Source organism: Lycorma delicatula, chromosome 1 (assembly GCF_047948215.1).
Source record: "Lycorma delicatula isolate Av1 chromosome 1, ASM4794821v1, whole genome shotgun sequence".
NCBI classification, from domain to species: Eukaryota; Metazoa; Arthropoda; class Insecta; order Hemiptera; family Fulgoridae; genus Lycorma; species Lycorma delicatula.
The window spans coordinates 191,919,844-191,945,675 of record NC_134455.1 but is presented as its reverse complement, the minus strand read 5'-3'; the positions used below and the strand labels follow the sequence as shown (position 1 = coordinate 191,945,675).

Here is a 25,832-nt window from a genome sequence, read left to right as displayed (position 1 = left end):
TGTTCCTGTCACTGAAGCATTTTTATAGGAAAGTAAGCCCCCAGGAAAGCTATTTTATTATTGGACAATGCGCCGTACCCCAGATGCCAAAGAACCGTGTAGTGGTGATATTAAAGCCATATTTCTACCCCCTCATGTGACACTTTTACAACATGTAGACTAAGGACTTCTAAAAATGATGAAGAGAAATTACCAGCAAAGGCTTTTCCAAATGTTGATCGCAAGATTAGATGGTGGGATGACTGTTATGAAGGCACATTAAAGAAAGTCACATTAAAAGATTAGCATACTGTGGGTGGGTTCAGCATGGGATGAGGTGAAAACCACACTACCATTCAAAAATCGTGGAAGAATTTATTTGGCTTAGAAGGACCTCCTAATTGCACATCTTCACTGGTCCATTGATGATGTGCAGATGGAGGTAACCGATGAGGTAGTTATGGATATCATCAACAATGCTAAAGGTAGTGCAGAGGACGATATGGAAGATATAACCCCAAAAATATTACACTTTCATGGGCACTCTTGCCCATCAAGTGATCAAAGCCATTCTTGCTTACATAGAGCAACAGGAAGAGTGCACGCCACATGATATACTGTCTCAACATTGACATAAAATCGCATCGTCTAAGAGAGCACAGAGGTTGACTCAAAAATCAGAGACTTTATAAAAAATAATCTATGTATCTACATGCTTACAGGTTTGTAATTATGTTTATTTTACATTTTTTTCTTACAATAAACTAATTCTGTATATTTTTAACTAGTTTTTCATTATTTTCACTCAATTAGCACTTAACCTTCGCATTATGAGGTGGTCTTGGTTCCAATTACCTCAGATAATCGCGAGTCTACTGTTTTATAAAGTTACATCAACATAAATGTCTGAAAATTTAATTTTAGTACTAAAATATTCTCTCAAACATTATTTTGTAAATAGCCTATTTTACAGTAAGATTTATGAACCAAACTCCAATGATTATACAATTTACATGTAACTGAACTATGATTTAAATTATATGGTTGCTTTGTATACAACTGTTATTTTAAAGAAACAGAATTTTTTTTGTGTAGTCATTGATTGTGTTTGCATAAAATTTTTATTTTTTTCTAAGGTTGTTCTTTTTTATTACTTAATCCAATGTATTTTGTTCATTTTACGGTCTTTAAACATTATAGTAATGTTTTTGTTATAATTTTTATGAAATGTTAACCAATAGTTACTATCTGAATAAATAAAATATTTTGTACATTGAATATGAGGATCAATAACTTAAATAGACCATCAGATTTTTATGTTTGAAAACTCAAACATAAATCTAAATTATGAAGGGAAGAAAGATTATATATATATATATATATATATATATAAAAAAATTAATGTTTGTTTGCCCTGTATGCGTTCCTGTGCCATTCGTCAGATTGTGATGAAACTTGGGTGAATTGTTGTGGGCACGCCTGCGAAGGTTTCTGAATTAGTTTGAACCCACTAGGTGGTATTGGGGTCGAGATATTTTGAAAAATTGCATTTATGGTATGATTTGGTTCATATTCAGAATAAATATTAGTTACATGAAAAGAAAAATTTTTGCAAAAACTATACTCACTAGATGGTGCCAGTGTGAGATATTTATGTAACAAACAAATATACATACAGACTTTCTTCTTCTATATATATAAAAGGCAATGTTGATATATATGTTTGCTGTAGACTAAAAAAACTACTGGACTGATTTATGTGTGGGAAAACGGGAAGGGGAAAGAGAATAGGGGAGGTAAAAAGGGTAAAGGGGACATGTAAAAGGGGAAAGAGGAGAAAGGGAAAATTGGAAAAGGGAAAGGGGAAATGGGAAAAGAATATGGAAATAGGGAACAGGTAAACAGAGAAATAGGGTAAAAGTTAAAGGTTAAATTTTGTGAAGTCCTGTAATGTTCAGTTTTTTAATGTTTTATCAAACTTTCAATTGTGTTAATTTAATCTATGTATATATATACTCAAATCTAGCAATAGCGAAGCATTGCCGGATCAGATAGTTTTATATAAAATTGAATCATTATAAGAATGAAACACCTTCTCTTTTAATAAAATTTGCACCTACAAACAATTTTTCTACATATTTTACATGGTTTGAACAAAGTATTCCAATACTTTTTAAGTGTGCAGATACCTGTAGAAAATCTTCCTTAGCTGAAATTGTCATGACAAATTGCTTTATATCTGTTGAACCTAAAAAATTTGTTTCCCATCACCTCTTTGAATGTTCCATGAATGTGTCCATTGAATGTGTCTGGTAAATACAGTGGAAGAGAAAGCCAAACAAAAGACAGATCTTCTACAGTTGAAACAATTTAATGAGTAGTAAAGCGCAGTACATTGTAAAAAAATTTGAATTTAAATGTCCACATAATTTTGACTTGATTACAGGGTGCAAGTGATTCTTTCAATTCTCACAAGTTGCATTGTCGACATTATCCCTTTGGGTATGTATTGGTCCAAAGTTACTTTTATTGATTTAGATTGTTGCATAACCTTTCTCCATCAGTGATTGTATGCACATTTTTTTTCTTAGTTATGATAAGGAGTTATATCACCATTCCTTCCTAACTTTTCATTTCAAGTCAGCAGTAGTTGGCACAAGATTCATTAATAATGGTTTTGGGAACCCATCACCTTCTGCTTTAAAGCATCACTAAAATTCCTCAAAAGCATTTTATTTAACTTTGTGCCAGTTGATGTGGAACTAATTTTTCTTATATTTTATGAACTGCAGAAAATTAGCAATAACGTGGTGTTCTATTACTCATAATCAAGACGGGCAGCTATTTAACTGAGTTATGCACTAATGTTCCTTTCTTCACCAGCACTTGAACTTCTGCAGTGTCTGGTATCACTGCTAATGTCATGGTATTACTATTCAGTCTGCCTGCCCTGTTCAAGGAGTCTTACTGAACACCACTAGTTCAGTATGAATGGCATAGGAAAGAAACTCATATACTCATATAATTTAGTTTTTGCTTTCTTAGCATTCACATCTTCTTTCTCTTTAATTTTTCATATGCTGAATAAAAATTTCCACAATTGAAGCAAAAGTGAATGACGCCTAATCCTAATGATTCCTCATAATGATTTTTCACAAAAAAATGCAAGATATATTTATTGGTGTATAATAATTTTTTGAGTAAGTTGAGATACTGTGATACCAAAATATTACTGGTAATTGAAAATTAAACAAAAAATTTTATAACAAAACATTCACTAATGTAATAAGCACCAAATAAAATAACATTCTATGCATGTACACCAGAGTTTTTCTTAATTCCCCTTTTAAGCATGGCTTAAACAAAGAGTTGATGTCAATGAAATGAGTCATAACTCTTCTGGTATAATTTTTTAGATAAAATTAATTATGGATATTCATTACATGTTTTTCCCTGCGCTCTAAGACTTGCTCAGACATTAGTGATATTTAATCAGATATTCCTGCTTCTAAAAATAACTACCAGTTCATTTGTAGTGAATGTGTTGAGATAATTATACAGTTATCTGGATCTTCTGTGAGTTTGTTGCACAGAAAATCCAACAATTTTGATGTAGCTTTCTTCTGATTACAGTGTAATTTTTGGAGATATTTATTAGAATTTTACATGAAAGAGTTTATAAAAATTTTAAATTATGTTGTAAGTGTATTCTTGGGCAATCTACCATATCTATGGCAGTCTTTTGGGGACTACATTGTATCTAGGCACTCTTGGGTACAATCATTAGATCTTCAATAAGCTATTTCCAAAGCAATACACAAAGGTTACCTGTTGTAATATCCTAGTTAGAATATCATCTCCTAGTCCTGCCTTTCAGTATAACTTTATTCATTAGAAAGATAAATCAAACTGACACAAATTACACTGCTACCTTACTTCGGTACGTTGAAAAATTTATCTGGCAACTAATCTTTGATCTAATGCAGTTATTTTTACCCTTATACTGTGAGCTAATTGCTCGTTATTAAGGTGGACCAACAGATGAATGAATTACTAGCAAGAATATTAAAATACTAGCCAGCAGAATGCATTAGTATACCAATATTTAGTATATTTTAGTTGTTGGCCCCTTCCTTAAGACTCACTATATTTTTAAACATCCCATGGAATATTTATTCTTTTTTTATATGTGGCCAACCAGTTTCAAAACATGTGAATTATAGTCATCGTTATATTAAGAACAAAATTTGTAACATAATTTCTTCAGTATTGTCTGTGAAAATAGATTAAAAAACTATTTAAAAACCCAGAAGAAAGTGTAAATAAATACTAAGTTGTAGCTTCTCACAGGTCAGGTCAGGGAATTTGTAATCATTAAATTTTACGTGCTAGAAATTTATTTAATTATCAGTTGAGCTAGTCCTGTTCAAATCAGCAATAAATATTAACTGTAACAAATTATTTTATTGTAGACTTCCATCATTGAATCTGTTGTCATGATTTATATTTGTTAACCTTATTGATATTCAGAAAAAAAGCTATGAACTAAAGGCCGTTTGGTCCATAAAAAATACTGCAGTAAAATCTACATAGTACCTTTACACTACACCTGTCTTAAATTAATATTTTATTATTTTAAGAAGGTATTGTTATTGAAAATTTTTCTTAAATTGGGGAACAATTATATTGTTTATTGGATCATTTTAAATTATTCTATAGGATGATCTACAGCTCTTTGTTCAGTGTATGTAGATAGTGTTTTGGATATTTGAGGTGGCTGATATTCATGAACAGCAAATCAGCATTCAGTTTTGCTTTAAACTGAATGTTGAACTAGGTTATGGTATAATTGCAAGAACATTAAGAAATTTTAAGATGGTTCTCAGTAAACAGATGGTGTTCAGAATTAAAGTTAACAATGATGTTCATGTTATGTGTTCAAAAAGTTTTTTGTTTGTTTTCTGATCATCATTTGAGAATTCAAAATATATCAGAAGAATACAGCTTATTGATAGGATCATATCACAATATTCCTCTAAAAATAAATTAAAAATACATCAAGTTAGTACAGAGTTTTCCTACAAAGACTAATCTTATGATAATGTTTTTAGATTAACAGTTTGCATGCTGGTACACTCTTTTACATCACTCTTGTTTAATGACTAGCGAAAATAGACACTTCTCCTGTCTCAGTTACAATGTTTGTTTGACCTCCTTCCAGCAGATGTTACTGATTTCTCAAAGTGAAATGCTCTAGGACTTTCAGAGGATAATTTGAAATAATAAAAGTTATTAAATACAATTTTTTAAGCAGAAATCTAACAGAATTGTTTTTAGGAATGACTTCAGGGTTGGGGTTGGTGAATCACCTTATCATGTGATCACTTTGATTTACATGAGATGTACTTAGTTATAGATTTATTTGAAAAATGAATCAATTTTTTGTGATGATTTTGGAAATGTTATTATTTTTTTAACTTTTCTCTTTTTTTAATGTTTACTTAATTTTTGAAATAAAGATATGAATTTGATAAAACAACCCAATATAGTCATTATTGTTTTTTTAAGCAGTGATTTTTATGAAGCTTTTTTGTTGTGAACAAAGAATCATGTAAAGTGTTAGCTATGCTCAGTGAACTATTTATTTGTGACTAAACCTATAATAAAGCTGAGGAATTTTACTCATATGACTAATGACAGTATGAGTCACTCCTGTACAATATAACTGTAATCTGCTTTCCTTTTTCTTTTTTTTCAGTAATGCCATAAAGGTAAATGCTTTAAAATATTTTATAATTAACTTAAAAAAAAGAAAACATTACACAAAGCCTTCGAGATATTAACCCAAGATTCATTCAAATGAGGGCTAGTTATCTTATAGGCTTCACATTATTCACCTTATAATTTTGTATCGTATTCTGAATCCGGACTCTTAACCAATGTCCATAAATACCATTAGGTACTGAACACCGTATACCTTAGGTGCCATCCCTTCCCAGGCAATGTCCTTTAAGACCTGAGTAAGTAAAATAAACTTTTGTTCATTTAATGGAATGGGAATTAAATGGTAAAATAAACGAAGAATTAAAAGGAAATATACATTTATCTTGCTTATTTTGTGTGAAATTGTTGTGATAATTATGTAGTGAACAAATTACTTAAATAACACAGCATACAATAAACTTGTATTAATGAGGATGCTAAAACTGGTTATATGCATTTGGTTATTAATTTAACAGATTGTCTTATCTAACAGACTGGTATGCTAATGAACATAGTATACCAAATATGATCTCATTAGATTATATAAGTTTGGAGGTTAATTATCCTAAATAAGAAGAAATCTTGAATTATGAATATAATTGTCTGCAGTTCATGTTAATTTTATGTTCTTTGCATAACTTGTTTGATTACAGTTGTATTTTTCTTTTTTTGTTTAATTGTATTATATTAAACTTTAATGATCAAAAATTACTAATATAGATCCATGATATTCCATACAAACTTATGCTGTTTTCCCCACAATATAATTACTAATATAGATCCATGATGTTCCATATAAAAGTTATGCTGTTTTCCCCACAGTATGATTCAAGATCTGATTACTAATATGATTCACAATTTCACCACAATATTAATCAATATGATTTTTATATATGGAAATTAGTACTGTATGTGGCCTTGTTAGCAACTATGCATGATTTTGAACTCTGGAGTTGCTTCCAGGCCTCTGAATGAGAGGAATATAACAAGATTTTCTTCTTTGTATAAATTTCAGTGGTAATGTGGTTTAAATACCAACAAATTTTATAATGAAGAGGCCTGCCTACCTAAATATAAGCATACTAAGTGTAAGGTTGTTCTGACGTAACAAGCATTTTGAAAAAGAATAGTTTCTATATCACAGTGTTTACATTTCTGTTAAGTTTGCTTCTAGGGACTACTTGTATGATAGACCTTAAAATCTATAAAATCTTCCCAAAAAATGAGACCAGGATGAAATTACGTACAGTCATTCTTTCTATAGTCTAGAAAGAACTATAAAATAATCGGCTGAAGTAAATCAAAAAGGGTTTGCCATTGTTATTAACAAATTTTAAAAGCTGTTCAGTATATTTTTGTTAATTTTGTTTGCAGCTTAACCATTTTTTGGTTTTTTTGGAAACCAGAATATGAAAGCTGAGGAAATTTTACATAAATTTCATATCAAGCATATTTTTCTATCAAACAAAATTTAAATTAAGCTGCAAGCAAAATTAACAAAGTTATATAAAAAACCAAAACATTTGTTTATAACAATGGCCAATATTTAATGGCCTTTTCAATTTAGTTCAGCTGGTTAGTTTATGATTCTAGACTATGAAAAGAATGACTGTGCAAAATTTCATCTATGTCTGATTTTTTTGGGAAGTGAGTCTACTAATCGTACTATACAGATCAGAGGGGAGCAATGCAGCCTAAAACTCTTTCACACCATCATACATTTAGATTTTTTTTTTGATGGTAGAACAATTTTTGAAAATAACTGAATATCGCTATATTTAATCAAAAGAGTGTTTACTTCTGGAATAACTTAAAAACTGCACTAAAATTGAAAATTCCTATACAGTTTAAATCTTAAACTACACCTTTTCAAAATGTCATAGAACAGATAGTAATTATATCACAAAATAGTATGCCCTCTCATTTCACCCCTTTTGATGCCTCTTCAGATTATCATTGAATAATATTGATGGCTTAGTTCTATAGTGCTGCAAGTCAAAAACCTAACATTTCACAGAACAGTGAATTTAATTTTTTCTTCTTACTTAAAGCTTTATATTTTTATTAAATTTGGGAAAGTCTTTATTTTTTTTTAAATCTCATCAAGTAAAAATATTATACTTTAGCTTGCATAATGTTTACATTTAAAAGAAAGTTAACGTTTATTATTTTTTTAATTATTTTCATTTTAGTTTCAAGTTGTAGCACTATAGAACAAAAATAACAGACATATATATTAGACTTGTAACCTTTCCAGTAGGATGATCTATAGAAGGTTTTCTCAGCTGTTCATTAAAAAACTTTTATTATCATTTTTAGCTAAGGTAATAATAATGTATACAGAAATTTATAGTAAACTAGTGTTAGTATTGATGATAACAATAATTAGAAAACAGTATAATTTTTCGGTTAATTTTTAAATTTTATTATAATCAAACCATAATAAAGAAAAACATAATTCGCTTTATTGAAAAATAATACTACTTAGTATCAATACAATACAAGTAATAGAAATACACTAATAAAGCATACAATAAAAAACTAATACAGTACGCTAATATAGAATATTTCACGAAAAGCTTAATTTTACTATTTTTCATCATCACTTGACTGACATTCAGACTCTGTACATTGAACAGCATTGAGATTTAAGAAAAAGTCATTATGAACCTCTGGAATAGCTCCAGAATTACATAGAGATAATAGGTATTTTTATTTTGCTGAGGCAACTGATAGAGGTTCATTAAACAGAGGTGTTAGGTCTTGATTTAGGTATGAATTTCTACACTGTCTATTTCTGATATTAATTTCTTTATAACTGCCACCGTTTTTGTATGTTTTTCTACTGTATTAGAAATGGATTGTTTATATTTACTTTCAAAATTTTAATTTCTGACCACTGAACTTTTTACCAGATGTATTGCAAACAAAATTTCTTTCCATTTTGGAGCAAAGCAATTTTAAATCAAAAAAATCTGATGTTCCCATTTCTTTGACATTGTACGGTTTACCACTTTTCTTTGCCATGCGAATGATTGTTGCCCACTGGATAGGAACAAAAACCAGGCAACTTTTTAAAACTTTTTTTTTCTTTTTCAATAACAGCATGAATTGAATCCCCTTCGTTCTGTGTATGTCCAGTTATTAAATATTTATGTATAATTGACTGGATATTCAAAGTTTGAATGCAATGTATATAAAGACATACTAAAAATTTGTTTTTGTTTTGTGCATAGCAATTGTTGCTATATTATGTTCTTACCGTGGCAATGATCTTTTATGAAGTGATACTGTTCTAAGAGGATCTGATGGTCTGGATTAGGTAGTGATTACGAATAAGAAAAAAACAAATAAAACAGCACATCAGCATTATTTGAAGTTTGTTTAATTTATAATTATACTAGAAACACAAGAAGAGAAGACTTAACTGAGAATAATTATTACATTCACAAAATAAAAAAAAGAACAGGAATTCAGACATATAATTTTAACTCACAGTACGAAAACACATGCACGACTAGCCTTATCGTGATCTACATTTCACTTAAAAAAATAATCTAATTCTAGCTTTTCTGACAATACAAAAATAGCCGTGAGCAGAAATTAAAACATTAAATAAAGTCTTTAGAAAACTAAAATCTTGTAAAGAGTTTGACGTGACGATATATTGTCAACAAAAACAATGTACACAGCACCGAAGCTAACACACCCAACGCACACAGAGAGCAGACTGGCGACAGCTGGTAACGGCATTCGCACACAGGTCAGAATTGTAATAAAAAACAACCTTGGGTTATGTTGTTTATAACACCATTCACTGATTTGTTGACAAACCCTAGTCCGTTTAATGCGAAATCGGCAAAACTGTGGTTTCTCGAGCAACGTTGTGTCTGCGACCTTGACCTAAGACTGAACAGATACACACAACTACCTATTTCAGATGCTCCTCTTCCTCCAATACCTTCATGCTAGAAGTAACAGAATCCATTCTTCTCATTCACATCAAACACTGTAAAATTGTAACATGAAAGTTTTCATTTGTAGTAAAACAATGAAACATTTCCACATGGAATAGGTAACACTGCCTGCTTATATGTACAAACCATCAAATCATCTTCACTCTTAACTAATTCTATATCTTTCTCTTTCTCTTGTCGACTAAGTTTCTTTTCTTCATAGTGTTCAATAAATTTTTCTTTGTTCTCTGTGATATTAGACTCATTCATATTTTTTCTTGTTTCAGAAAGCATACATTGGTCTTTTTTTGGTATAAAAAAAGATATTAAATTCATTTTGGGAAATACTGTCGTAAATATTGAACTTTGCAAAGTGTTCTTTGGTTGTAATACATTTTTCTTTATACATCTTGTACATTAGTGATACATTTAAGCTTCCATCAACATACTATTTTTTTGAGTCAATAATGAGAGTGTATTCTCGGAAACGACTTTACATATTCCATCCTTTACAATTTCCTCAACAGATTTCTTGATGTGCTTACCCTGTCTTTCCCTGTAATTTCTTACCCTGTAATTTCAACTACACCATCTGGCCTGGTTTTCTTTACAGTTGTCTGAATAATTTTATTACTTAATAATGAGTGTTCATGAAAAATAATTTACACACTCTAATATTTTTATCTTCAACTATGAAGGAATATACATAATTTAATGATCTAGCACTTTCGCTTCTGGCATATCTATATTTTGGCTCAATTGTTGTCATTCATTTTGAGATGTAATCCCTTTGACGATTAACATCACCTAACCTCCAATAGGACTGTAATTACTCCTGCCTCTGTAAATGTGAAATTTTATCACTGCAAGATAACCTACATTTAGTATTGCAAGGTGGGTGTAATGTTATTTCTGAAATTTCTTTACCAGAAGCACTAACATAACGTTTTCCAGAATTTCTCCTTATTTTTGCTACATTTTTATTCCACTCAGAACAATTACACTTGCGTTTTCTTGATAACTCGCCTTTTCCACCTTCCTTAAGTGGTGTAATTTCAGATGATTGTGTCGTAGAATTCCTACCTTCATAGAAAGCTGAGTTTCTAGCTTCAGTGGTTTGTGTTGTAGGAAGATTACTACCTTCATCAGAAGATGAGTTCGTAGGTTCATCTGGAATATAGTCCTTATCCATGTCTTTGTCATCGGTGTCACTTGAAGAAAATTCAGTTTCAGCTACTACATTTTGTTCTACACAACCTAAAACAGAAAGAAAACAAACTTTGTGAACATTGTTGGTTTACTAAAATATTTTTTTTCATTATATTTAGTAAAATGTTTGCACATCTCCAATAGGAGTCTGACTGGTCTGTCCTATGAATAGTCAGATACTCCTATCAACGTTTGGACAAACAGTAAATTGCTGTGATATACTACTAGCTGACTTATGTTCTTTTATTCAGCAGTGTGTTGCACCCCTCAAGGATTGAGAATACTAGAATATGGCTGGGGATATCATTGTACTGTATATAGTAAAGTGGATGTGAAATCAGCTGCTTGCAGGTTGGCCTAGGCTCTCGTAGAGCTGTTTGTGCCATTAAACAAAGAAACAAGGTTTGTAGTTGATTATGGGAACTTCCAATAACACTTAAATACTGGTATCTAAAATAAGTACCTCATTTCGTCAGTTCTTCCAATAATTCATATTTCATAATCGCGTCTGTTGGCACAGGTTGTAATTCAGTAAGTACCGGTACTGTTGTTTCTGCAGGACTTATTTCATTCTCTTGCACTTCAGTAACAGTTGATGTAGGCCTAACATAAGATACATCTGATACAAAGAAACAAAAGATTATAGGCCAACAATATAATAATTATCTTCACCAAATTTCTTGTGTAAGTGCCTACTTGCACATGATATAGTCATATATACTTACCTATAGGCCTATGTACTTATATAATTACAGATCTCATTCATTAAAATTAATTGTGTCTTCATTCATAAAGTAACCACAATTTTAGAAATATTACACTATTTCATTCCAAATGAACTTTAATTGAAACAAATCTGTTTATTATAAATTATGTTAACAAATAAATTGGTTAGGTTATACTACTACTTTTGCTTTACACATAAATATTTCAGTAGTGTCATTAAAAGATTAATTTGTGTGAAATATTAAATTAAAAAAAATTCATATGAAGTAACATATTATGTGCATTATAAAGTAGCTATAAAATTGTAAAATAAGTTGAACAGCTGTAAAACATCTTGTTACTTAGCTATCTAGGGAAAGCTTCATGTTCAATTGAACCATAAAATAGATCTTGTAAAGGATTTTAGGATGCTTTATTCCAAATTAATTTGGTTCCATTATTCACAACCAAAATTTACAATAAATTATTATAATATTACAGATCTAGATTATGTCTGAAAGATCTGATCAGTAACAAAACAATAAAAAAACTTACCTTCAAACTCATCATAAAGAGAATTAATTTGAACAAGTTGAACTATTCTTCTGCCTATTGATAATATTATGTCATTTTTTATGTGATTAGTTGACATTTTTGAACAAAACAATCCAATCTTCATTAAACAAACAACCAAACATCCTAAAACATAACCTCAGACTTATTACAATTATAGTGCTCACTGCTGCCACAAGTGGTAAAAATCAGAAGTATCTTTTAGATCTATACTACACTATCTTAACTTGTAGCAGTATAGAACTAAAAGTAATATTGAGTTTTAAACAGAGTACAGCTTCAGTTCAAAATGTAGCACTATAGAACTGTACAAAATGACAAATTTGTAAAACTTCTTAAAAGCCTTATCTGCTTTCACACAATGTGCATTACAATTTTGACTTATATCAGTATAGAACATCATAGAGCAAGCCGTAATGATTAATTTGATATAATTAACTAAAAATTGATATTTTTTTAGTTGCAGCACTATAGAACTAAGCCATCGATGTATAAATAAAAAATAAGATCTGATTGTGAGAAAACGAGAAACACAATTTTCAAAAAATGGAATCTGATTCTTCCACTTCAGAAGTGTAGGGGTGATCACCTAGAGTGAAATGATTTTACATATCCATAATTCCCTCTCACTACTCCCATTGAATTACAGTGGGAAAACTGAGTGTGATAACATTTGAACAAATATGTTTTTAAATGTATCCTGCTTTTACAGAAAGAATAGAAATAAAATAGTATTTATCAGGTTTAGGCCCATTTTCTCTTCCACAGACCTGTATCCCCCAAACCCACCCAAAAAAATAATTTTTAACGGTATTCAAACTGTTCTTAAAGTTTTTTCCATTTTCAAATACACTATATTGCATATTTGTATCCATGTGAATTTCAAGTTGCATTGCCCCCCCCCCCGCAAAGGCTCCTACTTCTCTAGTCATTCTCACTTTAAAAAATTAAAGATTTCATTGTACTTTTTCAGAAAGTAGATATCTTCTGTAAAAAGTCTCTAAGAATCAGGCTTTTACCTCTATGAGCTTATGACCCCAATAGAGGATATTATTCTCCTAGACTCCCTAAATAAATAAAGAATGAATGAAATATTACTATGTTGAACTATTTTCTTAAAAAAACTTCCTTGTATGAAGTATGAAAGTATTGTGATCGTGAAAACTTTAGGTTTTCAGATTTCAATGAAAACATCCATTTTGACCATCCCTGAATCCATTTTAACTAGTTTCGACCTGACATTACACATACATAGTACGTATGTATCTCGCATAACTCAAAAATGATTAGCCATAGGTTGTTGAAATTTTGGGTTTAGGATTGTTGTAACATCTAGTTGTGCACCTCTCCTTTTGATTACAGTTGCCTGGACCAAAAGTGATAAAAAAGCCCAAATTCCAAAAATCTGAATTTTGGACTTTTTCTTAACTGCAGTAATAAGCCCTCATTGAGAGCTTTTTAACGATATATCATAGGTGGTACTTAGTTTCAATGGTTCCAGAGTTATAGATAAGATTTAAAAAATGGAAGTATTTGTATCTTACAAGATCAAAGCACATCGGTTTGAATCAGACTTCATTTCCTTTTTTTTAACCCTTTTTTTTTAAATTTAAATATATTGACTTAATTATAATTATTAACCTCCAATTGTAAAAAAAAATGTTACGATAAATAATTTAATAATAACAACAAACAAAAAAAATGAAAAACATCAGAAGTTAATGAAATAAAATTTTTATGTACTTTTCATTTTAAAAAAGGCTGTATATGTTATTTAATAGGCGTACAAGGAAGTCATGTAGTACCCAATTAGATTTTTTCAAAATGTGCTTTGCTTTTTCAAAATTGAAAAATATGTCACAATACATCCAAGCTACATAGGCCCCTCCTCCCAGGCTCTTATTCTCTTAGCCACCTTCAGCAAAAATGTAAAAAGAATGATCAGAATATTTACCTTTTTTTTTTCAAAATTTTATCTAACTGGAAAATATTAAAACAAAAAAGAATTATGGGATAGCATTCTTCTATTTTACTAATGTCAAAATAAACCCTCCTGGGCATAATAAAGATTCTATTTTATTTTAAATATTCTGTGAGAGTAGCAGTTCTTTCTTCTATCAGAAGGTGGTGGTATAATAGATTACCACCACCTAAGAACTGCTCTACAGTAAACAGCAGAATTTTTTGATTTTAATTCAGTTAATTTAAATAATGAACTTCAGAATGATATTCTTCTTAAGTTTTTGCAGCTGTTCAGATCTTTTCTTTTTTTTCACATTATTAGGTGAGGTGATTAATTGATGCTTCTTTGATGAACCTCATAACAGACACAATCAACTGAATCTAAAAATAATTTTTTTAACTGAAAATTATGGGTGAAAACAGCCAATCTTATAATAACAAATAATGTTGCATTTTCAAAACAATCTGAAGTGAAGCTTCTACCTTCATTTTAAAAAGTTTTGCATAGGAAGAATATTTCTATAAGGTTCATTAAAACTTGCAAAAATGAACTTCTACAGACATTACTTTACAATATATTGTGGAATGAATAGTAAAACTGTAAACATCATGTCATTACCAAAGAAATGGGACACCGTAAAGAACATCAGTTTGTGTAAGATTTTAAGAAACTTTAAAATAAAAAGTGATTAGTACTAGGGGTTATCTATCAGTGAAGAAAGTAAAACGTAATTTGCAAATCTGGATGAAAGATTGTTAAATCCAAAATAAAATAGCGTAATACAATAATTTAAAATAGTTCACTTAATCCATTTTTTACAAATTTTTTTTTAATCCATACTTAAAATAGGTTTGAAGCAATTACTAATTAATTTGAAGTCTTCAATAGTGTTTTTTACTTGGATAGAACAATTACATTTTTCATAAATAAAATTTACTTGTATGGAAATTGTTAAAGAGCAAGAACATCTGTGGAATGACAATATTCCATAGTATCCTTTCCCAAATCATTGAATAAAAAAATGTACTATTAAAACTGGTTATAAACTTTCATTGGAGTTAACAAATAAAAATAGTTCATCTGTAATGAAACTCTTTTTAGATTATAAAGCATAAACATTGGAAATTCTTCTGAGTCCTTAATTCAAAGAAAACAAGAAAGCCAAGAATGTACTGAGTACAGAGAAAACTGATAAAAATGTCAAATATGAGGATAAAACCTTTCTCTTCTTAAAAAGTGTGTCTTAATATTCATTAGTCAATTTATTCCTGAAAACAAAAAAGAATATTTCGCAGAGAAGATTTTTCTACATGATTGTGAAATTAAAAAGGTTTTGTAACAAATTATCAGGCTAAATCAATAATTATTTGGAGGTTAAGTAAAGAAGCTTAAACACCTGTTATAGAAATGAACACATTTAAATTTTTTACAAGATGACATTCTTTTATCACAATGGTCCAAATCTAAGACCATATTTATTAAGTTTTACAGGAACTAAACAATTCATTTTAATAATATGGTCTCTGAAAGGGTGAGCTGCTACCTATTAATTTAAGTAAGTACTATTAATTTTCATATTCATATCAGGCTATGATGTTATAAACATTAATCCCTGTATTAAAGGTATTATAATCTGCAAATTATTGATGAATAGAACGTTTAAAGAAGCAAGTAAAAATACCACAGAACTTTATTCTGTAATTAAACAATCAGAAAAAAGACATGTAACTAATTAAAAAGAAAACTTATAACCCAAAATATTCTTCCCCTATTATTTCTAGATGTGCTGACATATTGCTCAACTACAATTTGCCAGTATCACCTGAATTTTGGTGAGTTTTATTACTGCTATGTTTACCTTCCATATGTACCAGAATCTGTTCTTCAGTTCTGATGTGGTTTTCATTTAAAAAATGAAATTTTAAATACAGTAAATGTAGACCAGAATTTCATAACTCAACATAATTTTGATATAGTACTTTGCTTCTTCCGTATTCTTCCCTTAAATCTACAGTAATGATAGGATACTCTCATCCTTCTTTAGCTTGGTTTTTTTGAAGTTGTAGTACCTGTAATTCATTAAACTGAGAGGAACAAGTACAACAGAAGTTAAAATATTGTATTTTACAAATTTCTACTGGTAAATATTTGCCAGTTTATACTTAAAAGTGTATGTACTGATTAAACTAATAATCTTTGGATGCAAGGTTTTCCTGCAAGTACAGAATTTTATGCTAATGTTTGATGGATTACATGTGTTTAAAGTTGTTTATATGTTCTGGACCTCTCTAAAAGCTCTAGAAATGTAGGAGATGCTTTTGAGGTTAGAAATTCTATGAAGGGAAAATAATGATGATATTCACCTTCCAGTAGTAGAGACATTAACAGCTGAGAGATTTGTTAGCCACTTGTAAATATAAGTGGCTAACAAATGAAGACGAAGTTACTTCTGTTTTAAGTTCTCCCCATTACTAGTTCCAATGGCTTTCTCAGAGAGCAGAAAAACTGTGGTGTATACAGGGCACTTTACTGCTTTGGGAGTGGGAGACTGCCCCCATAGGTGGGAGGAACTTCTTCAGGAAGTCAGTGGTATTAGAAACAGAAAACCACTGGATTAAAGATTCTAGTGATAATTTCTTGCGTTATGCTATGATGCTTCTGTAAAATCTTCCAGAGTTAAAGTAGCTTCTCATTTAAGTCTGTGGGAGAAGCATCAAAAGAAGTTAAAGTACTACTTCTGTATTGGAGCTTGGAATGTCAATATTTTGTTACAGTGTAAATTTTGTTGGAGTGTAAATTTAGAGCATCGCAGAGGGATATGAAGATAAATAAAATGGGAATATTAGGACTGAATGAGGTAAGGTGGGAAGGACAGAGTAAAATGAAGACTGGATTAGTTACTGTATTTTGCTCTGGAAGAAAGAAAGGAAAAAATGGGAATGGCAATAATTATGAGGAATAAAGTAGTAAAAGGGGTGCAGAAAGTTCATTATATAAATGATAGGTTTATATCGTTAAGGAATGGGATGTTACAAAAAGATTTAGTTGTAATACAAGTATATATGCCAGCATTGAATTATGAAGAAGTTGAAGAAATCTATGAAAGTATTGAGGATATTTAGAATCAGAAAAGGGACTGCTATAAGGTACTGTTGGGAGACTGTTGGTAATGTTGTGATCAGAGAAGATGAAGAAGGAAGTATTGTAGGAAAATTTGGGTCAGGGGAAGAGATTAGTAGAATTTTCCTAAGAAAAAACTATTTATAACCAACAGTTCTTTCAAAAACCATAAAAGGAGATATATGTCTTTGGTATCCCTTAAGAGACAAAGCACACTATCAGATAGACCACATATTTTAGTGAAAGGTCTAAATAGCAAATAGCAGGGAAGGTCTAAATAACAAATTTTAGTAATCTTAATAGCACTCCTATGAGTGCTATTAAGATATCCAATGAATTACCGATGCAGATATCAATTTGCATCATAAGTATCATGTGATACTTATGATGCAGATGATAATAATTTTAAAGTAAGTGAATATAGTTAAGAGAGGAACTTAGAAAAATTTAAGAAATTGGATGTGGAAACACTGAGAGAGAAATAAGGCACTTAAAGAAACTGAGATGGAAAATGAGAAGATTGAGGAGACTTGGATGAAAAAAAAAAATGCTACAGGAAAAACAGCAGATAACAAATAGGTTATTGTGAAGCGAATAGAGCCAAGAAACCGTGGGTAACAATAGAAAAATAAAATTGAAGAAAGAAGGACCTGTAAGAATAAGACAGGAGAGAATAAAAGACCCATGTATTACAGATTAAACAATTAGTTAGAGAGGGAAACGCAAAAGCTAAGATAACGTAATTCAAGACATTGCAAATACTATGTATGGAATATCTTGTGTTTGGAACAGAAGAGTGGAAGATGAGGAAGAGGGAAAGGAGTTGGATTGAGGCTTTTGCAATTTGAGTATGGAGAAGGATGGAGAAAGTAAGATGGACGGATAAAATGAGAAATGAAGTAATGAACAAGATTAAAGAAGAAAGAACTGTTATGCAGGAAATACACACAAAAGAAAATTAAACTGGTTAGGGCTTGTGGTTAAAGGAAGATGAATCTTGACAATTGCTTTGAAAGGGTCTGTAGAAGGAGAAATAAAGCAGAAGAAGAAGGATGTAGTTAATAGAGGTGAAGATTGGACACTGCAAGGGGACGAAAGAGAAAGTTGGGACAGAAATGAATGGAGACAGTGATGATGTAAGGAAATTGTTGTCAGACAAAACACCAGGTGATGATATTCTGGAATCTGATGAAAATGTTTGAATCATATTCATAAAAAAGTTCAATAGTAATGTACATAATTTTTCAAACAAAAAAGTAATTTTTTGAATCAAGTGTTGTGTTTGTAAACTCCTTTAGAATTTTGAAAAAGTGGAAATAATATTAAAAAATTTCAAAATATTATTGTTACATTGCATATTTTTGTCCGAGCTTTATCTTATATGAGAAAATATGTTAAAAGTTTTTTAAATTTTGAAATAATTGGGTGTGAATATTATAAAATTAAGTCATGAGGGTTATTTTAATTTCAGATTTAAAGGTTTCTTAGCCATAATGAATACTTTTGACATTTTTTTAATAATTTGTTTTCTTTTTATTTTATAAAATTGTTGTTACAATTACTCATTTCTGTGTACTTATCTTCCTTAATTTTATTTACAGTCAAATCTGGGTCCAGATAATGCATTTATGCTGCTTACCCAAGCAAGACTGTTTGATGAGCCACAGTTGGCAGCTTTGTGCCTAGATACAATTGATAAGAATACATCAGAAGCACTTTCAGCTGATGGTTTTACTGATGTTGATCTTGAAACACTTTCAGCTGTTTTAGAAAGAGATACATTACGTATTCGAGAAGCAAAATTATTTCAAGCTGTTGTAAGGTTAGTAATAAGAGGAACAAAAGCAGTTTATGTTTATATGATTTTATTTTTTAATCAGTCATGGTCAGCTGCATGCAATGATAGGCCTCACCAAATACATCGTAGTAGTCCATACATCGATTTCATTTGTTACTTTTTTTTTAAGTGTATATGGATAGTAGTAAAGCAGTAAAGAGAACTCTTAACTAGTTCTGACATTTGATTTATCTTTTGGAGGTAACTGGTGGTAAACTGCTCCAATTAAATGCTTTCAGAAAGGAACAAAGTAAAATTTTCACAAATAATTTCTTCTGCTAACCTTGAAGTTGTTGGTGTTTCAAATGACTGGTACTTTAAGACATGGGGAATGTAGTAATTATCATATATATATATATTTGTATGTACTCATATTAGCAAATTAATTATAAAGCTTTCTGTTAGTTCCAAATTAATTTAGTTGCACTATGTATCCCAAGAATCTAAAGACTTACAAGACTCTTTTCTTTTAATCACTCAGCTCTTTTCTTCATTAATAATTGGGTTAAAGTGATTTTACCTAATAAAGTGATCCATCCTTTATTTTCTTCCATTTCTCCTCTGTTCTCTTGTCCTTTGTGCTTCATCTTATTTGTCCTCCCAACTCCCATCTTCTCCTGCTTTGTTATATTTTCTAAAGCCAAACATTTAAAAACACAATTCAAAATAGTAAAAAAAGGAAGAAAAGTAGAATGGGAGATGATGATCCTCATCTGAGTCATGAATTGGCCCAATGACCAATGAGTCATGAATTGGACCAATGATGGTATTTAAACTTATTGCAATATCTTGAAGTAGAGAAATGTTACTTCAACCTAAAAGTGATAGACTCACTATTTTTATTTTATTACTAAATGTTTTGTTCTACAACTTGACTTCATGAAAAATCTTCATCATTATTTGAAATATTTCTTACACCATTGTTTTTTCAAATGTAAAAAACATTTCTTATTTTTATTCTTAATTACGTTTTTCTTATTTTATTAGCATTGTTCTACAATATTTGTATTTTAAGAATTTAATTGTAATTTAATTATCAGAATGTGCACACAATCAGAACACATTTTACAAACTGGCTTATTCCTGATAAACATCTAAATGAAGTTTCTAAAATTAAGATGTGTAATACCACACTCTCTCAAGTTTAATTCATTTACCATAATCACAAAATTTGATTAAAAAATCAGTATGTTATTTTTTTTTAACTTGAAAATGCAAGACTTGGCTGATATATTTTGCATATATATGCATAGCATGGGAATGAAAGGAGATATTGGAATGAAATAAAAAGTGAATAAAATTACAATACCTTAGCTATAAAATGCAGTATTTATTTTTCAATATAATCCCCGTTTGCACTGATGCACTTTTCCCAACGTTTGACAGGTTTTTGCATTCTGTAACTGAAAAATTCTGGTGGTCTTTCTCAGATCCAAGTGGCCACAGCTTCCTTCACCTCATCATCGGTGGTGTAATGATTACCTTTGAGATCCCTCTTGAGATAAGGGAAGAAGTGGAAGTCACACAGAGCCAAATCCAGCAAGTATAGTGGATGTGGAATAAGCTCAAACTTCAGCTTGTGGAGAGCCATCAGATAGTTTGCATGGTACCTATTGTGCACAGATTTTACGGTAACCCAGTTGCTGGATAATATGGTCTACTTGTTCTTTAGATATGCCTAACTGAATAGCGATGTGTTGCTGGGTGATTTGATGGTCACTTTGAAGCAAATCGTCCACCTCCTTTCGATGTTTCTTGTCAGTCACAGAAATTGATTGTCTGCTGCAAGGTGCATCCTCAATTGTTGCTTTACCAGATAGATTGTTGCAAAATTTCAACGCCCACTTATTTACAGTACTCCTGTCAACAGTTTCATTACCATAAACTGCTTTTAAACGATGTAAAATATTTGTAGGATTTAGATTTTCTGCTGTTAAAAATTTGATCACTGTACACTGTTTTAACCATATTGACATATTGGCCATACTCGACTCCACTTAACTGCTACTGAAAGCAAACTAGTAATCTGATTTCAACGCATTATCTTAGGTTTGTTGAGGGGGATTTTAGCTATCATGTGCTGCCAACTTGATTGTACCTTTTGTCTCTGTGCAGCACGCTAGTGTGGAAAATTTATCAGCCAAGCCTTGTATCTTAAAGAAGCTTATTTCCATGTGTGTACTGTCAGTTATATTATGTGTTGCCAAGTTTAGATTGAATATCTGTGAATTAAACAATCAGTTTATTTTCATATTGTACCCAGTAAAATTTACTCTTGTTTTACTTTAAAAATCTTTCAGAAATTTTATTTTAAAGAATTTTTATTTGAATGCAGAGAGAGAACTTTTTTGAACTCTACATGTTAACGTCTTATTCTAGTCAATTCTGATTTAAGATAAGTTATGAATAACAATGAAGCTCTCAATTTTTGTCTGAATTCCTTTATTAAATTCTTCATATACCTTCTGTGATGGTATTGCCAATATTTCTAATATGTTCAATTACCAAATAACTTTGCTCCTTAAAATCTACATTAAAGATTTTCCTTTTTGGTACTAATATATTATAACAGTGCAATGGGTAGTTCTGTTTGACATTTCACATTGTCTGTACAATTACGTTAATTATTTTAAATTCAACTTTTAATTAAAAATCATGTTTTTAATCACAGCAATTATTGATTCAAAGTTGTCATTGTGGCACACTAGATGCCATCACATAAATTTGGCAAAGTATTAGGCATGTTTTTTAAGTAAGGGGTTTTGATATAAAAATTGAAATAAACAAAATTGAAATAACAAAATAAACTTACATATATATACTATTTTTTACATATTCACTATTCACTCCAATATATTTTTGATATCGGCTTATCAGCTTCATTATTCTGTTACTAAAGAATTCTCTCATCTATGATTTAAATCAGTTAATTACTCTGTTTTGCAATTGCTTCAAACTTCTGTGATGCAAGCCATTGTTTTAAATGGAGAAAAAGGTAATAATCATTTGGTACAAGATCCAGACTGTAAGGTGGATATTTAGAGATTTTCCAATGAAGTCGTCACAATTGTTTAGTGGTTTTGTTTGCCATGTGAGGTAGTGCATTATCATGGAGAAACAAAATCCTGTCTGTTAGCTTCCCATGCCTTTTGTTCTGAATTGAACATCTAATTTTTGTAAGCATTTCACAGTACATATCAGTATTAACAGTTCTTCCACATTCAAGAAATTCAATCAGCAATATCCCTTTAGCATCCCAAAAAACTGTAGCCATAAGCTTTTTCATTGAACTTTCTCGCTTAAACATTCTGTGCTTCAGGGATGATGAATGCCACCATTGCATTGATTGCTGCTTTGTCTGAACATTTGAATAAGATATCCACATTTCATCATTAGTCTATGTGCTTCCATAAATCATTATCTTCATTTTCATAGCGTCTCAAAAACGTTTGAGCTGCAGCAAGACTTTTTTTTGTGTTTCTGTCAAAATTTTTGGTACCTATCTGGAACACAACTTTCTGTAACCCAGTTTTTCAGTTAAAATATCATAAATTATTGAACATGAAACAAAAGGAAATACAATCAATAATTGCGGAACAGTATGCCATCTGTTTTCACAGATTTTTGCATTGACATTTTCAGTCAATTCATGTGTGATGACAGTCAGGTGACCACTACATTCTTCATTGTGAAAATTTGTTCTCTCTATTAAACAAACGACACCATTGGTAAACTTTACCTTAGCGCATAACACTGGGTCCCTAAGCACTGACAATCTCTGTATGAATATGAATATCAACAGCAGATTTGTTTTTCACCAATAGATAACGAATTAGCTGATCGCACTTCACAACACATTTTTTATGTTGATGTCACCAAATTCAGTGATATTGAGAACATTTGTGCTTGAGCTAATACTCATTAACAGACTTAAGGAAACTTAGAGGTCTAGTTTTACATCATCAGTATCCATGATTACTACTTAGATGATTTACAGAATTGCAAATTCAGCATTTGTAACATATAGCCATTGAGGTAAGAAAGAGTTTGATCTGGGAGCAAACTTGGTTTAGTTTTAAGTTGACTTAATGGATTATATAAGTAGTTTTTGATTGATTTTTAACAGGTGGTCAGAAGCTGAATGTAACCGTCAAGAAAAATCATTGACTCCAGAAAATAAAAGAATCATCTTAGGATCTACTTTAAATCTAATAAGATTTCCTTTAATGTCAGTTGAGGAGTTTGCTTCTGGTCCAGCTCAATCAGGAATATTAACAGATCAAGAAGTTGTTTCACTTTTCTTGTATTTTCATGTAAATCCAAAACCAGCGCTTAGCTTTTGTGATACACCACGATGCACGATGACTGGGAAAGAACAATCAGTCAATAGATTTCAAAGCATTGAAACACGTTGGGGTTACAGTGGAACCAGTGACAGAATCAGGTTTATAAATGTATTTACATTAGCATGTTTATAAAAGCAATCATATTTAGCTCCATTTGCAAGGGAAATGTGAATTTGATATATGAATGAAATTTATGTTAAGGATTGATTTTTTTTTTTTTAATCAGAATGATTCATGATGTAGTAGCTGTGTTATTTATCTATGAGCTAATTTACTCCAATCTGTTACGTAATTTTAAAAAATCTTTATATATATATATATATTTTTTTTTTTTTTTAATAAATAGAAATATAAGTTGTGATTAAAAATATTAATTGTCAAACACTAATTACAAAACATTCGAAATGATTACCTTAAAAAAATATAGGATAAAAATTTGTTTACATTCTCTTCACTACATAATTCATTACTGAAAGATGGATGTATTTTCTGAAGGTTTGAAGTTTGGTTAGGTACTACTAAAACAGATTTCAAAGAACTTATAATGGATGTTAAAATCAGTAATAAACACTTCAATAAAACAGAACAGGCTGAAATCAAAAGATTTACCTCTTTTGAATTAGATAAAATTAATTTACATCCTAAAATAAATTGTAAGAGTAAGAAATATAAAAATAAAATGATTAAATAAACTTAAAAATAATTATTTTTTTATTTAAAAAATAAAATTAACTCTGCAGTAAGTTTGGATGTTAATGATTACAAAATGTTAGAGTTTACAAAATGACTGAGACAAGAACATGTAAAAATTAGAAAGAACCGTTTACCTGGTTTCATTTTAGAATCTGACACATAAACTATTGCAGTGATGTCTTTCAAAGAAAATAGTATGCAAATTATTTTGATGGTCATTCTGAAATTATATTTCCTCAAAAATACATAGCCACATGAATAAAGTGACTTGATTGTTTCTAAAATAAATGTTCCAAGTTACCATTTATCAAAAAGGTAACAATGGAATTTAGTAAATTACACAAACTTCTCTTTCTGTTAAAAATAACTTCAATCTATTAGTAATGTAAAATATGGGACTGTATGGACTAGTGAAATTTTCATATCTTTTTATGATACTGCAATATATCACAGCATTCCAATCCAGGAAACAATCAAGATTTTTTAAGGGTTGCTAGATTGTCAGATTTATTTATTCTTGTAAAATGGAGAAGAATATGAGGTTAACATTCTTTTGAATGAAACATAATGCTGTTCTGTTTAATAACAATTTTTAAAAGCAAATTGGTGAAAAAGCAATGGGTAACATCTTTGAATTCCTAGCATTTTCAAGAGCAACCTAGAAAAGGAATATCAATATATTTCCCATGACTTTGGTTGACATACGTGTATGTCAACAACTTTAATAAAAAATTAAACCAAATCAACAATAACATTAGTTTTTCTTTAAGACTTAAAAAGAAACAGATGTCACATCTTTGGATTTAAAATTAATTCATAAAAAATGAATAAAATCACTTAATATAATAAAAAAAATACAGACACTGATATATACATAGTATGATATATATACATGAGTATGATCAAAGATATACTTATGTTATATATGATGGCAGATTTTATTTGATGGATTGCAGAACAAACTGGGTCTGGAGACAGAAAAATGAAAAAATGAATTTTTCCAAAAGATATTGGTACTTTCTACTTTATTTTTGTATTATGAGCATGTATATTAGAAGTAATATTATTGAAGTTTTATCTAAGTTCATTGGTTTTAGTAGAGGCATCTCTACTAATTAATTATTTTTAACTATTTCATTAAAAATTTTTCATTAATCAGTTATCTCCTCTTAAATTTTTCTCATGGAAGGTGATATCTGAGTGGTTAAGGTTCATGCAACCTCTATCTTGATAATTTTATACCTAACCAACAGGAGACTGCATGAGGTTGTGATAGGAAGTCTGGGTTAAAGTTTTAGTGATTTAGATTTTTTAAGCCAAATTTATTCCTTCTGTTGGAATTGCCAAAAACAACTATAGTTTTTTTATTTTTTATTCTTATTATTAAAATGTTCATTTATATTATTTGTTGGTACTTTTTGTTTGACAATTAATATTTTATAGTTTTTTTTTCATGTATTTATTTACTTTCTTTTTTTATATGTAGCAGTATTTCCTCATAGTATTTTCCTCAGTATTTGATGATGATTTTAACAGATGAATTGGGTATATGTAGTTATTGATTTAAGTAAATTTTTGTAAACAGTTAAGATGTAATCATGTTTTTAAGTTTATTTCAAAAACTATTTTGCAACTCTGTAATTTTATATTGTATTCAGAACAAAAAATAGAAACATTTTTACACTCAT

The 25,832-nt window shown here is 30.0% G+C and overlaps 2 protein-coding genes across 4 annotated transcripts in view; one reads left to right on the top strand and one right to left on the bottom strand.

Moving 5' to 3' along the window:
- LOC142326647 (BTB/POZ domain-containing protein 2-like) overlaps window positions 1-25,832 on the top strand; it is a 93,090-nt gene that overhangs the window by 44,081 nt on the left and 23,177 nt on the right. For all 3 annotated transcript variants that reach the window (XM_075369262.1, XM_075369254.1, XM_075369247.1), the window contains exons 5-6: window positions 18,870-19,090; window positions 23,232-23,549. In XM_075369262.1, the coding sequence (XP_075225377.1) occupies window positions 18,870-19,090; window positions 23,232-23,549 (539 nt within the window). The remainder of the gene's footprint in view (window positions 1-18,869; window positions 19,091-23,231; window positions 23,550-25,832) is intronic.
- On the bottom strand, window positions 9,118-12,295 carry LOC142326687 (uncharacterized). Its single transcript, XM_075369313.1, has 2 exons — window positions 12,168-12,295; window positions 9,118-10,955 (listed from the first exon to the last, which is right to left on the bottom strand). The coding sequence occupies exons 1-2, from the start codon at window positions 12,289-12,291 to the stop codon at window positions 10,528-10,530; spliced, it is 552 nt and encodes a 183-aa protein (XP_075225428.1). The 5' UTR covers window positions 12,292-12,295; the 3' UTR covers window positions 9,118-10,527.

Bases quoted from the DNA above. Each gene is read 5' to 3' on its own strand.
- LOC142326687 (XM_075369313.1), bottom strand. From the start codon at position 12,291: ATGAAGATTGGATTGTTTTGTTCAAAAATGTCAACTAATCACATAAAA. The intron at 10,956-12,167 runs GTAAGTTTTTTT...TTTCTGTTTTAG, and splicing joins TCTTTATGATGAGTTTGAAG to GTTGTGTAGAACAAAATGTA.